The sequence below is a fragment of the Catharus ustulatus genome, chromosome 1 (genome assembly GCF_009819885.2).
Source record: "Catharus ustulatus isolate bCatUst1 chromosome 1, bCatUst1.pri.v2, whole genome shotgun sequence".
Classification (NCBI taxonomy): Eukaryota; Metazoa; Chordata; class Aves; order Passeriformes; family Turdidae; genus Catharus; species Catharus ustulatus.
In genome coordinates, this window is record NC_046221.1 from 93,316,423 (window position 1) to 93,331,415 (window position 14,993).

At 39.7% G+C, this 14,993-nt stretch overlaps 1 protein-coding gene across 4 annotated transcripts in view; it reads right to left on the reverse strand.

Annotated features, from left to right (window-relative positions):
- Nucleotides 1–14,993, reverse strand: part of PTPN3 (protein tyrosine phosphatase non-receptor type 3) — a 183,100-nt gene that overhangs the window by 25,678 nt on the left and 142,429 nt on the right. For all 4 annotated transcript variants that reach the window (XM_033064824.2, XM_033064834.2, XM_042779417.1 and 1 more), the window contains 4 exons: nucleotides 6,939–6,962; nucleotides 4,882–5,080; nucleotides 2,436–2,513; nucleotides 1,378–1,434 (listed from right to left, as the gene is read on the reverse strand). In XM_033064824.2, coding sequence (XP_032920715.2) covers nucleotides 1,378–1,434; nucleotides 2,436–2,513; nucleotides 4,882–5,080; nucleotides 6,939–6,962 — 358 coding nt within the window. The remainder of the gene's footprint in view (nucleotides 1–1,377; nucleotides 1,435–2,435; nucleotides 2,514–4,881; nucleotides 5,081–6,938; nucleotides 6,963–14,993) is intronic.

Below are 14,993 nucleotides of genomic sequence, written 5' to 3' on the forward strand. Positions count from 1 at the left end.
ATCTCAATCTGCCAAAGGAAATGACTGCTTCTGGAGAAACATCTTTCATTCTCTGATTGCAGAATGAGCCTGTTTGCCCTATGCAATTTAAGAATCTCAAATCACCCTTCAAATATTTGCTAGGTTGATCATGAAATATCTTAAGAAGACATTATATTCAATTCCTACATTTAAGTTATTATAATTTCCTACCAAATTTATTTTCAAATAATTAGTATAGTTTATAAAGGAGTGCTATGAATTGTGTAAGTCAGGCCAAAAATCATAAATGTGACAAAAAATAACTTCTCAAGCAATCTGTTTCAGCTTGATTTGCATCATGACATTTAGATATCAGTCCTGTGACTGCTTATCAAATTTCAGAAGAGTCAGAAGATCCAGAGTGCATTGTATTTCTAGGACTAATTTAGTAATATTTCCTAACAAATCTGAACCGAAATTATTTTATGAGAGTTAGGAAATATAGTTTGGAAAAAGGCAAGTAAAAAAATTTGATGTAACATTTGTCCTCACAAATTTATGTAATAATTATTTAGGAAAAAAAGTTAAAAAATACTTTATGTTCCTATTATTATTTCAAAATTTAACAGCAGATCTCAATGACTCTACTGATTCTTACAAACATTTTCCCTAGTCTATAAATATTTCCATAAGCAAAAAGTCTGCGGCAAAAGAGGAAGAGCAAACATACGCTCCCTTTCTATGATCCCTCTCCCGTGCCAAGCACTCTCCCATCCTATAAATAATTTTAGCCCTAAGGATTTCCTCAGCCTATTGTGCCTTGCTTAGTCAATAACAACAGGTTTCTCCCCCCAAGTATTGTCCTTTCTTGATCACACAAAATTATTTTAACCACAGCATCCTCCGTCAAGGAGTTTCACAGGTCTACTACCACCTGCACAAAGAACGACTTCACCAAACATGAAGAACCTGACCTTCACAAACTTAATTTAGTAGCCCATATTTCTGCTGGAATTCCTTTTTCACAGTGTTCCTAATCTTGCAGATCCCTACTACATCTCCCTCAAACAAGCTATTTTTTCTAGAATGCAGGGACCCAAATTATTTACTTCTTCAGTAAATGATTTCCTTATCCCCAGTCCTTGCCCCTGATCAAGCATTTTCCAGTCCAGGATGCACTTTTTGAGATAACAGAAGAACACAAAGATACTTTCTACTTAGATCTTGTTTGACTAACTCTTGCACATATTTTAATCTCCGATTTAAGAAACCACTGATTAAACCAATTCCTAATGAGAACAGCTCTGCTGCCATCTCATACTGGTTACAGGTGTCCAAATTTCTATTGTGCACAGACATTTGAGAGGTGGAAGGAATAACAATGGAAGAGATTAAAAGTCTCAAGAATTTACTTACAGGTGATCCTGGAGTTATTCTTGATACCACCAGTGGCATTTTTTGATCTACTCCACCCTAGAGGAATGAGAGGAATGTCAAACAAATAGCACCCATAAATCTATCATTAAGCATAAGCAGTATTTAAAATAAGTTATTGCTTCTTTTTCTTTTTATATAATTTTTTTATGCTGTGTCATCCTAGTCAGGGTTGGTAGGACTGAATTTTTATCAGTAAATGGGCAGTTATGGGGTGGGTTGTGGTGTCTTTAAATCTACCAATTTCCAGTACACTAGACTGGGTGTCTCTTTCAGGTCATACATTTTAACAGGTACAAACAGATAAAATGGAACATTTATTGTAACCCTGGGCTTGAAGCAAGCCTAATTTAACACTTGAACTTGCAAAGCAGACAGTTTTCTTAGATTTTGTGACAAACGTGCAAGGAATCTGATAGGATCAAACTTCCAGACAATTGTACTCCCTTATTCTCTTTACATCCCATTCATTTGCTGCCACACCAATAAATAGCCAAGGTGAAATGACCAAACTCTGCTCTGATTTTGATAATATGGCAAATTTACAAAAGTGAGGGGATGTAAAACATTTACAATAGTCAATTATCAATAGTAATTTTCATTTTCATCATAACTTAATTTTCAAATTCTCAACATGATTTTTAATGGATATAATTAAATGGAACAGCACAAACTATTTAAATTTTTTTATAATACAGAGGTCCAATTTTCCAAAAGTTGATGCCTTAAATTAGACTTTCGAGTCCATATTTCAGCAGTCAAATAGGCAGTGTGCCTTGGATATGTGCCATGCCCATAATATACGCAACTGAAAACCAGAGTTTTTTATTAGATGCTTATTAGCTATTTTATTAGGTGCTTATTTCTGTAAGTGTTGCTTTAGCACTTAAGGTTGCCACTTATAAAAATTCTCAGCCCACAGGACATTCCTGTAAAATATACTGCTTTCTCCAAATCATTATGCTAAAAATAAAAAAAATCATGAAGCAAAAACATTTTATCCATAAAGTATTCAAAAATAATTAAGACAGTTGGTTTACCTTTAGATTAAATCCAAACTTCCCTTCTTCATCTGGTTTGATACGCACCAAAAGTAAATCCCCCTCAATTAGGTCATTCTGCAATATATAGAAAAAAAGGGAAAATATTCTGATTTTTAGAAAAAAATAACAGTAAATTAGAAAACAGTGCATCCAAATTTAGATGTGCTGAGCAAAAATACTGTATGCAAATCCACCTTCAAAACAGGAAGAGGATATGGTTATAGAACATGCCTATGGTATTAACCTTTTACATAGTAAAAATAGCAATGTACATCTCAACAAAAGTTTTCTGGTAACCCTGTCCTAACATCATTTCCCTCATCTTAGCTTTCATTTCCAACTGAAAATTCCAATTAAAGTTTCAACCTGTTGACATTAAAATTTTAGGTGCACGCAGGAATAGAATTGATTCTACTCCAACAACTGAGAGGTCATTATTTTTCCCTTGGCTTTTCTCCTTTAAATAGGTATATTTTTATGCAACAGATCTACAAGGCAGAAGAATTAAAAGGTGTCAGCAACTAACAGGCATGTTGGAAATGATAGAACTATTCTAACTAATTTTAATTACAGTAATTTCACGACCATAAGGCGCACCGGACTATAAGGCGCACCCGCCGGGAGTTGGCAAAATTCGCAACTTTGTAGATCAGATAAGGCGCACCGGACTATAGGGCGCACTTTTTTTTTGCAGCAAGGCTCCGCCCCCAGCTCCCTCCGCGCGGTTGCTGGCCGAGGCCCCGCCTCAACCCGGCAGTCATTGGCCCCCGGGCCCGCCTGTACCTGGCAGGGGTGGTGCCGCGGGGCCCCAGGCCCGCCTGCATCCGGCAGGGCCGGGGCATGGCCGCCACCCCTCCATGCTGCCTCTCCGGGGCCGGGCTATGGCCGCCGCCCCTCCGTGCTACCTCTCCGGGGCCGGGCTATGGCCGCCGCCCCTCCGTGCTGCCTGCAAGGGGCCGGGGCGTGCCTGTGGAGGGGCGGCTCCGCCTCCACGGGGCTGGAGGGTGCCTGTGGAGGGGCGGCTCTGCCTCCACGAGGCCCGGGTGTGCCTCTGTAGGGGCCGTGCCGCCTCCACGGGGCCATGGGGTGCCTGTGGAGGGGCGGCTCCGCCTGCACGGGGCCGGGGGGTGCCTCTGGACGCGCGGCTTCGCCTGCACGGGGCCCGGGCGTGCCTCTGGAGGGACGGCTCCGCCTGCACGGGGCCCGGGGGGTGCCTCTGGAGGGGCCGTCCCGCTTGCACGGGGCCGGGGGGTGCCTCTGGAGGGATGGCTCCGCCTGCACGGGGCCGGGGCGTGCCTGTGGAGGGGCGGCTCCGCCTGCACGGGGCCGGGGTGTGCCTCTGGAGAGACGGCTCCGCCTCCACGGGGCCGGTGGGTGCCTGTGGAGGGGCGGCTCCGCCTCCACGGGGCCGGTGGGCGCCTGTGGAGGGGCGGCTCCGCCTCCACGGGGCCGGTGGGTGCCTGTGGAGGGGCGGCTCCGCCTCCACGGGGCCAGGGGGTGCCTGTGGAGGGGCGGCTCCGCCTCCACGGGGCTGGTGGGTACCTGTGGAGGGGCGGCTCCACCTCCACGGGGCCGAGGGGTGCCTGTGGAGGGGCTGTCCCGCCTGCACGGGGCCGGGGTGTGCCTCTGGAGGGACGGCTCCGCCTGCACGGGGCTGGGGCGTGCCTGTGTAGGGGCGGCTCCGCCTGCACGGGGCTGGGGCGTGCCTCTGGAGGGGCGGCTCCGCCTGCACAGGGCCGGGGCGTGCCCGCCCCTGCTCCGCCCCACCTCCACCTGGCAGCCATGGCCCTGCCGGCTCCCCTGTGGCTCGCAGCTCGCACTTCCGGGTAGGCAATTTTTTTGAACTTTGTCCATCAGATAAGGCGCACTGGACTATAAGGCGCACTTCCGGGTTCCAGGGAAAATTTTAGTCAAAAGGGTGCGCCTTATAGTCGTGAAATTACTGTAGTTGTTTTAATTAATTGTAAGAGCTCACTTTTAGCCAGAACCCTTCTGAAGCATGCTGGGGAAGAATGACCCACTACCATAATGTTAGCAGGGAGCAGCTGGTCTCCAGCCAAGTCAGAACTCAAAAGGATGACGTTTAGCCATTCTTAAGAGATACTTGGAATAAAGCAGAGTTGTGTCTGCTTTTCAGACATGTAGCAACTTGAGTTATCTGGTCTTTTCCCTTGAAGGAAACAAGATCATGTAAGGATTTCTGTTCCACTAGGAACTTTCCCTGAAGCTTCTGGAACGCTGGATACTTTGGAAATCAATCACTTGGTAAGCTTGTCTATCACACAACCCTGGACAAATGTGAGCAGCAACATGAGATCTGTTCTCATTATTGCATAAAATATGCCCATCCAGAAATACAGCCACCACTTCTGTGCATTCTCAAACCACAGCTCAGTCACATTCACTACTAGCTCTGACTTTAAAAGCCCACAACTGAACATACCTTATCGCAGTAGTACTGACTGGAATCTTCTGTTGAGTTACTCTTTGTAACGTTGTCATACGTTTCTAAGAACTGCTTATCCACCCCTTCCAATGGGCAAGAGCCAGAAATGTTGCCAACTCCATTGGGAGACCGACCCAAGGCTTTAGGTGAGAGAGGGGTCAGAGAACTCCGCGTCGGATTGTTTCCCAATACATTCCTTTATTATGGAAGAATAAATATTACAAAGGTACTGTTATCCAGATTTTTAAATTAAAAGATTTAAAAAGAGAAAGTTTTAAGAGTTAAAAGATTTAACACCACTTCTTAGTAGAAGTGGCAGGAAACAGGATTGGAGTGTGATCTAAGCCTATCATTTGATCAGTGGACATCCAGAAAGATGGACAAAAATTCTGGAATAGCAAAACCATTTTAAGCAAAATATTTGGAGGCTAGCACTGTTGCAACAGTACAGGAATTCACAGTAACACATGGAAAGGTCTGAAGCGCAATGGAAAGGCGCTTCAGTTGCCAATTCTACCCATGAAAAATCTTTTGCTGTGATTCCTGCAAAGCACTTTTTTCTTTTTTTTTTTAAAGATTCCTCGTTCTTACAAGTGCCATCTCAACCTTATTCTTGTGGGAAAAGACAATTTGCAGAACAGCCAGGGTAAGCTGCCAGAGTAATAGAAAATGAAGGGACAGTGAACAGTTTAATTGCAGTTATTATTTTATTGAGGTATAGTTATAGCCACTCAAAAGGACCCGGAATTAACTTAGGGTACAGATGTGGCAGTCAAGAACTTCAACGTTCAATGATAACAAAAGTCAGTAACTAAAACTCTCAAATCTGGGAACTGGCCAAGTTGCCTGATGGTGCTCCAGGACTTCCCAAACACTCATTTAGCTACATTCCCCTCTTACGAAAAGGATGACATGCAGACCTCTCATACAACCAAGCCTCTTCTTCAATTGGACCAAATTCATGGATACCATACGGACTAAATGCTTCATTCTTATAATTACTACCTAATGTAAAAACATCTGTCTTGGGGAAAGCTCAGGTATAGCAACATCAAATTTTGACAGTGTTAAAGTAGCAGAAGTACGTGTCTTGCCAAGTAAACCTTGGCGTAAAACTTTGTAAATTCAAACAATTATTTCTGCTTTGGTATTTGTCTATATATGTGAGCTTTTTTGAATCATTTCCAGCAGCCATTTCGAGCTGTCAATAAAGAAGGAATTCTACACTCCAAGGAATGTAGCTTTTAACATACAGGACTTGTATTGCAGCGAACTTAGATATTATAAACACTTGCTTCTCGGCCTGTGAAAATCTGATCGCAACAAATGCAAAATGCCATCAAGTAACTATATACTTTCCATAATACTTCTGACTTTTAGTTAGACTACGGGTACTTGGCAATGGCAATAAGGTGTTTCATGCAACATTTGCAGTATTTTCAGTTACTACAGAAAGTGTCACTTTCTGAATGCATTCAAAGTTTCAGAATACTTGGCAGTAGTGAACTACAATTACACTGTCAAAATTCTGGTTTTATCTGATAGCTTCCAAGACTCTTCATTATTCTGATGAAGTCAATGTTTAGCAAGGAGGAACATTGTGCATGTAAATACATCCTAATAAGTTTTTCAGAACATAGTAAAAAAACCCATTTAATTTGCAAGCTGAAATTACAGCCCATGATTTTTCAATGTGGAAAAGAAATCTAATAATATCAGGAAAATATGATTACATATTTCAATTTTAGCCGGCACTATATAAAGAGCCACCACATAAAATTACCAGCGGATCATTAAACTTTACCATTAAACTTTTGCAACAGTTTCCCACTAACATTTTTTGTTAATAGTGATGAGAGATCTATTACAACTTAAGACTTGCCAAATCCTGACCCCAAAACTTACTTTTTTCCACAAATCTCTACCATCTTCATTGATTTATACATTTATTTGTGTCTTTTACTCATACAAACCAGTGCTTTGAAAAATCAGTTGAAGTTATATATTTCATTATTTATCTTAAAGAGATAGGAGAAAGTGTAAAAAAAACTCACTTTGGTGATTCTTGTTCTGATGACCTGGTAAAAAAGAACCACAAACACAAAAATAACATTAAATGAACTTAAGTTAAATCTTCAAGCAAAGAAAAACTAAACGCCAAAAAAAATTTTAAAAAACCACCACTACAAAAAAACCCCAAAAAATCCAAAAACTCAAACCTTCATGAAAGCCAAAAGGTGTGCTCATAATAAATTAAAGAATACTTAACCCTATGGTGAAAGTCTGAATCAGACAATTAGAGTGTTTATAAAACACTCAGCAAAAAGACCAGTGCAGCTCTGATCACTCACTTCTGCTTTTGATGCAAGCCCAATACAGGCAGCACACATCTGCTACTGCAACTTAAACTATGCAGGTGTTTACAAAGGCAATTTAGCCAGACACACTACATCATTTTAGAAAGTTTTAGGTGTGGATTACAATGACTACAGATGTCACCAACTGCATTTTGTAGAAGTCAAAATGTAACAACATTTTTATGTTTAGGTAGGCAGAAATGAGCACAGGTGGCTTCAGAAACTTGACATTTCCAACGCTTATTCTCATGATGTGAGAGCAGAGAAGGTGTTGACAGAAAACTTTGAGACAAAGCATAATGAAAGTAGAAGTGGTTACAGCAATGAGGACAATCTAGAATGGAAAAGAAATCAAAATTTGCAGTATACAGTATTTTCCAATGCATTCAATTAACTTCATTAAAAATCACCTGAAACAGCAAGCTAAATGATATGACATAAATTAAAACAATAGCAGCGCTACTAAGACAAATTTTAAAGTCAAAGTTACCAAAAAAGGTCCTTACAAAGCAAAGTTTAAGGCATATGGGATAACTTCACAAATTCTTTTTAGCAGTGACCAAAAATCTTGGAGTGGTATATGTCCATGCTGGAAGAAATACGTGAAGTAGTTCAGTTTGAAAGTAGACTTACTGAATTGCCAAGTTATAAGATGCAATTCACAGTATACAGTGAAATTTTCAATGCTAAATCATCTAAATCATCCTTAATACTAAGAATTGCATACTGCATTTCACCAAAATGACAGTAAAAATAGCACCAGTATCAGTCTAGTCAAGATTCCTTCTAAGTGAATCGACAATATGAAGAAGTTCTTCCTTGAGAGGCAGAGACAGTAAAGCTTGATCCCTGAGGAATTTTGGAGGTTTGGGTCCTGTGTACTTTTAATACTTTTAAAACATTAAGCTTCTTCCCCTTTTATTGCAGTCATACCTAACTTCTGACCCCACTGACATCCACCTCCACTCACACACTAATATCTCTGGTTCTGTTTGTCTACAATGCCTAGAGAATTGTTACCCTCTATGTGTAAGCAGATCCTATGGGAACCTAAACTCACCTGCTGCCTCAACAGCTCACAGCTGAAAGGACAAATACTGAACTTGTACTTTAACTGCTGAGTGAGAGGAGAATGTCATCTGAAAGTTCTGGGATTTTTTCCTTTCCTGCCTAGTCACTAACTTTCACTAGTCCTGAGAAACTTCATATATTCAAAAATTAATCTCTTACATTACATTTGATTGCACTGTCCAAATATTCTCAAGTGGAAACAGAGGCAGAGGGGCTGTACAATGACATAAGCCTTATTTCCTTAGGAAGTCACACTAAAAATAAAGAAACATTGAATTATTTTTGTTAAGCTAATGGATTTCCTTGCAAGGCAAAGAACAATGAAACTGTGCATCTTTTTTATGTTTTGCTGCAGGAGACCAACAGTTCTATTACCAAATTCTGTGCAGAATCAAAATTGCCCTGAGTTAACCCTTTTAAGAGTCTTCATCAAAGACTTACAGACATAGAACTGTGATAAAAATCAATATAATGCCCTGGTTTTAATACGTTATCTCCCCTCTAACTTCCCAAGAGAAAGAGGAAGTTTGAGAAACAAAAAAATCCAACTTGGGCTTTCATTCATAGACCTTCTGTAAACTTAGAGCAAATTTTTCATTATCTCTACCTTTGAAGATGAATGTGGGGTATAAATTCTCAGTACTATTTGATGAAGATTTATTTGTTCAATTATTGTACTTTAATTCAAACACGTTAGCTCTAAAAGATTTACTGAAAATTCTGTAACCTTTTAAATTGGGAATAAAGGTATATTTGACTGAGAAAAGTGATTAAATTCAGTGTTTAAAAAAATTCATCAGAGACAGTGCAGCTGTGTCTTCCTAAAGTCCTTAGTAGGTCAGTATGCTGGAGCTGCAGAATTTTGCACCACAAAGAAAAATAGTATTTCTAGCATTTAATTACTCAGCAATATGATAAAATATCTTAAACATAATAACTAGGGGATTTTTTTGGCTACACAGCGTTACACAGTTTACTAAGCCATCTTCCTCATTTCATAACATACAAGGACTGTATTTTAAGTCAATGAAAGACTCACCACACCAGCCATTCGACTTTTTCATCAAGGAAGAGAGCCCTTGCTTGCAAGGAGATTAAGCTTTCCATTGGTGCAGCCAACAAGCAAACACTTCAAAAATTCAGGTTATTGCTCCTCCTCACTTCAAAATATAACTAAAATCATGCCATTTCAATCTTGCACTCGCTATGGACTGGTCTATTGATATTTATCTTTTAAATAAAGGTCTTTGCCCTGAAAAGTCTAACTCTCCTCTTCTGTCAGAAGGACAGAATGGAAAAGCCTTAAGGAAAGACCCCTCCTCCTCATTTTGGTGTGACCTACCAGGGAATTCTGCTATTCTGAGAACCAAGGATGATAAACTACAGCAGAATAAAACCCCGAGAGAAAAGGGTCAACTGAAACAATAGCACTGTAGCAAAACTCCCCCTTTACAAACAACTGAAGGAAACATCTGTAGGTTTTGCCCTTATGTTGCTCTTGAAGTTTTTTAAAGCTTCTTTCATTGTAACACCTGCACGGTGTTACAGGGGAGAGTGAGTATGCCAGCACTTGCATTGGCAACTCTTTTCTGAGGACTCACAATTACTTCTGGGTTTTTTATTCATAAGCAAAATAAGTGGAAGGTACCTGCAGCAAAACCTTTCTGTACCTGCAGCAAAACCTTTCTGCTGCCTTTTAGAGGAATTTATACACAGAATATTCAGCATTTCTGTGAAGAGAATGTGTAAGGTGTCATAAGTATTTTTTTGTACTGCATAATTAAGAGAGTAAGTGCAGAAAACTTGAGGACTTCATGGCATACACAGTGATTTCCTAAAAATTCCAGTCATACACATTTGTAAGCTGCTACCATCACCTTTAAAGGGATACTTTGTTACTCTGCATTGCCTCTATTGACCTATTCCTGTTTACTGGATTGCCATGAAAATTTCATGTGTTTTGATACACAGCAACTGCTTGGATTGCTTTAAGGTCTGCCTTATGACAGATTTGCAATTCAACTTTGAGACTTTCCATTTGGATGCAAAATTATTGCTTTTTGAACTGGCAAGGAAAGTGTAGTACATTTGAATAAGGATATATATTTTAAAAGAAAAGTTTACATCTAAGCAACATATATACATGCACAATTTTCATGCATATTTGGGTGGAAAAGCACATAAAATTTAGTCTATTAGCAATAGCCTTAAAATTCCAATTTGAAACTAATTGAAACATTCTCAGCTCCACTGTCTAGTATTAGGATATCCTCCTCAAGAAAGGCTGAAGTACACAAACAAGGACAACTGAATTTTGTGAAATGCAACAGATTTTTTAAGAACAAAGAAATTATCATACCTGTGTATGATTAAGAACTAAGGAGAAATAACAGTTTAAAATATGTGAACTTTTTCAGTTATTTGCAATTTTCTACCAAAAAAGTAGCTACCAGGACTTGGCTGGATAAATCCAAAGCTTGTATCAACAGTAAAGCTTTAAAAATTTTCCTCACATGAAAAAATCATATTTTAGTTAAATTAATGATGTGTTCCCATAGTACTTTCACCAAAGTTCACTATGCAGTTACAGTTTATTGTCTCTCAAATGCTAAGCTAAAAGAATTGAACAAATGCAGCATCCGTTCAGGAAATCTATTTTCAGAGCAATACCTTCACCAGATGATGCATCACACTCACACCAGGAACGTATGTGCACTTCCAGAAATTCATAGCACAGTGCAAGTGAATTTCCTTTTTGTATATTAGTTCATCATTTCATTTCCTTCCCCTCCAACTCTGAGGCTGCACAGATTATTCCATCTGTATCACTAGCAAAAGATAGTTTTACAATGTAAATTGAAAGATGTTCGTAGCTTTGCAAGCATTTCAAACAAAAGCTTATGAAGGGATATACTGCATTTATAACAAGAAGAATTGTAGACTCAAAATAATTTATGTTGGAAGGGAACCTGGGAGGTCACTTAAACTCTTATTCAAATAATAGACATCAAAGCTAAATGAGGGTATTCAGATCCTTGTCATGTTGTGTTTTGAGGCTCTCCAAGGATGGAAATAACTCCCCCTTTTCGCTGATGTGTACAAAGGCTTAAATAACCAAAATGTAATTTCTCCCCCCCTCATTATCTTTTGAGCATTTCCCTAGCTATAACGTGCATCCAACGCCTCATATTTTTGCTCTGCATTTCCAAGAAGAGTTTGCTCTATCTTCTTGATAATTTTTTGGCAAAGCAAGGCAACAATGTGACCAACCTCTCCTTGACTTTCCCAGCCTTCTGGCTCTCATGCATTATATGCTTGCACCTGTGAAAAACTAGCCAGATTTATCTTATCAATCAATGTATGACTCTAAATAGATGATCTATATAATCTTTACTGTTGGGCCAGCAAATCTATTCTAAAGAAGTACCAAAACACTTGCTACTATGCAATCTGCTACTCCAAACCAAACAGACATGTTTGGTTTATTCAATTACAAGGTGAACAGGAGAAACTGAGTGCAATTCAGATAACAAGACTATCCACACAGCTTATCAGGCTACTTTTCCAAGCCAATAAGCCAGTTATTTTTTCTCTTTAGCACCTTGTATGCTGTGCTGGTTTTGGCTGCAGTAATTTTCTTAACAGTGTCCAGTATTGGGCTCTGCTTTGGATTTGTGCTGAACACAGGGTAGATAATACAGAGATGTTTTTGTTATTGCTGAGCAGGGCTTACACAGAGCCAAGGACTTTGGCTGCTTTTTATACTGCCATGCAGGTGAGGAAGTTTTGGGTGCTCGAGAGGTTGGGAGGAAACACAGCCAGGACAGGTGACCCCAACTGACCAAAGGGATATTCCAGACCATAAGACATCATGCTGGGTATATGCAGTGGAGAAAAGAAGGAGGAGAATTTGGAGTGGTGGAATTTGTCTTCATGAGTCACTGTTACATGTGATGGGGCCCTGCTCTCCCAGAGATGGCTGAACACCTGCCCACTCCTGGGAAGCAGAGAATTACAGTAATTTCATGATTATAAGCCACACTGAGTATAAGTCGCACTTCTGGGTGCCAGCAACTTTACATTCTTTGTCCATACATAAGCCACACCTGATTATAAACCGCATGTTACAATACAGAGTGTGATAAAAGGTATCTATTCTATCACCATCTGTTGAGGGTGGGGGCAGTGATCCTTATCTCCACGGCAGATATTCTGCTAACGGGCCATCCATTGAAACCAGGCAGGGCATTGTTCTTTATCTTTTCACAACCCATCCTTCCTCCAGGGAGGTATCTTCTGCTAATGGCCATTGAGTCCCACTGTGTGACTGATAAAATTACTTCATCCCATTGGAAGTTGCTCCAGCCAGGGGGAAGAGCCCAACATTTCTTACCAAGATAAAAACAGAGGTTTTGGGACACTAAGGTAGCCCCTTTCTCCACTGGACTCCAGAGGAAAACCGGATTTCTCCACATCACCACTGGACCTCTGGAGGAAAACTGCACCTTGTACAGGAGCACTGCTCCAACTGAAGCACATCTGTCACTGCAAGAAGACTGCAACCACCATTTAATGGGACTGCTACCAACACCCTGCCTGACAGGGTGTCAGGTTGTACTCTGACTCTGTCAGGGTTTGGAGTTTGTTTCTTTGTAGTACTGTATTTCTATTTTAATTTCCCTAGTAAAGAACTGTTATTCCTAATTCCCATATTTTTGCCTGAAAGCCCCTTGATTTCAAAATTCTAATAATTTGGAGGGAGGGGGTTTACATTCTCCATTTCAAAGAGAAGTTCTTGCCTTTCTCAGCAGACACTTGTCCTCCAAACTAAAACAGCAACTTTTTTCTTTGTCCCTATATTAGCTGCACCTGATTATAAGCCACACTTCCGGGTTTGGACCAAAACTTTAGTCAAAATGGTGCGGTTTATAATCGTGAAATTCCATGTTTTGTTCCTGTGCACGGCTTTTGTTTTCCCTCATTAGCTGTCTTTACCTCAGCCTATTCTTTAGCCTTTATTCTAGCTTTTACAATTCTGATTCTCTCTCCCTGGTTCCACTGGTGGGGGAACAAGTGGCTGCATGGTTGCTGGCTGGGGTTAAACCAAAGCAAATTTATATATTCTTCCTGACAAGTACCCTTCCCATTCAGAAAAGTGTGTTCAAAAACAAGAAAAAAGGCATTAAGAGGGCAAACAACAGCTATATTAACACTCCAAACTGTTTCATCTATGATATATTAAAAAAAAATTTAAAAATATTTTAAAAAGCACAAGCCATTAAACCTGAATTTACATGGTCAAAAATAAGCTCTTCTCTTATAAGAGAAAGAGGGAACAACTTCTGTACAGGTAACATGACTAAGATTATCCTGAACTACAAAAATAAATTACTGTTGGTTTCAGTAATCCTTTGCATGTAATACATGCATGTAATTCTTATAGAAACCTGATCTTACTAACTTTCTATTAAGGGGCAGGTGCAGGTGCTGGGCACAATATGGGTCTTCCCCTAAAGCCTGATAAAAACTTTAAATCCATGAACAGAGATGAATGGAGTATACTCCTTTTTCATACTGAATGGTACAAAACCATGCAGCTTCCCACACCTGGATTCTTGGAGGTTAAGAGCATTAAATAACACAGCGGTTTTCAGTTTTCATTTCTCATAATTTGTTTGTTTTCATTTCTAATTGCCTAGTGAACATCTGTATCACACCTCATCCACCCAAAGATGCTTGAGAAAAACGAAAGGAACAAGGAAAAGAAGGAAAAAATAAAGTCCAAAGATCTGTAAATAGTACTTGGTTACATTGACTAAGTTTTCATGGCAGATCCTGGTATTTTAAGTTCACCAAGTGTTTAAAAAGTGTATTACTGAAACATTTTAAATTACATTTTTGAGTTATACCAAATACCTTAACATAAAGACACCAGCAAAATCATTGCAGCAGTCAGATTTTCACTTATTTACTCAAGAGTAAAGGGCAGGCTAGTTTATTTTAAAGAGTTCTTTTTCCACTTTTAAGAGTTCATCTGTGAAGAATCCTACACATTAAGTTGCATTTTAATTTTTTTTTTTTAAAGCTACCAATACCAAGAACCAGACCTTGCACTACAGATGGCCAGTGCAGCCTCTTGGGAGAAAACCTAATACCTGATAAAAGATCAAGCAAGTTAGAGTACACAATTCCAAAATAGAACTAGTATATTGCTCTAGCTAAAACCAAGTTAGATTTGAAGGTTACTGCATAAATCAAGGATGTTTTAGAATTTACCAACCTGTTATTGAAATAATGTCACATACTTCAGTATGACTATTTCATTTTTCCTGTACCTTTTCCACTTAAATGACACAGTAGCATACATATCAGAGTGGTGTCAGGGAAAGGCAAATTAGCAAGGTGACTTGCTCCTCCACATCTAAGAGTCTCTCCTTATTCCAAATTTGGAAACTGTAGTGGTATCTTTATCAAGACAGACTGCAACACTACTAATCTTCAAGCACTATACCAGGCTAGACAAAGCAAAAATTGCAGTAAAAAATAATTCTCTGGACAAGTCCCTCAGTCTACCTTTAAAAATAGCTAGTTGTGGCTTAAACCTGTTAGACTGAAAGAGAAACATTTTTCTCAAAGACAACATCTTTTAGGAGCTCTATTGAGGCTACCTATCAGGACAGC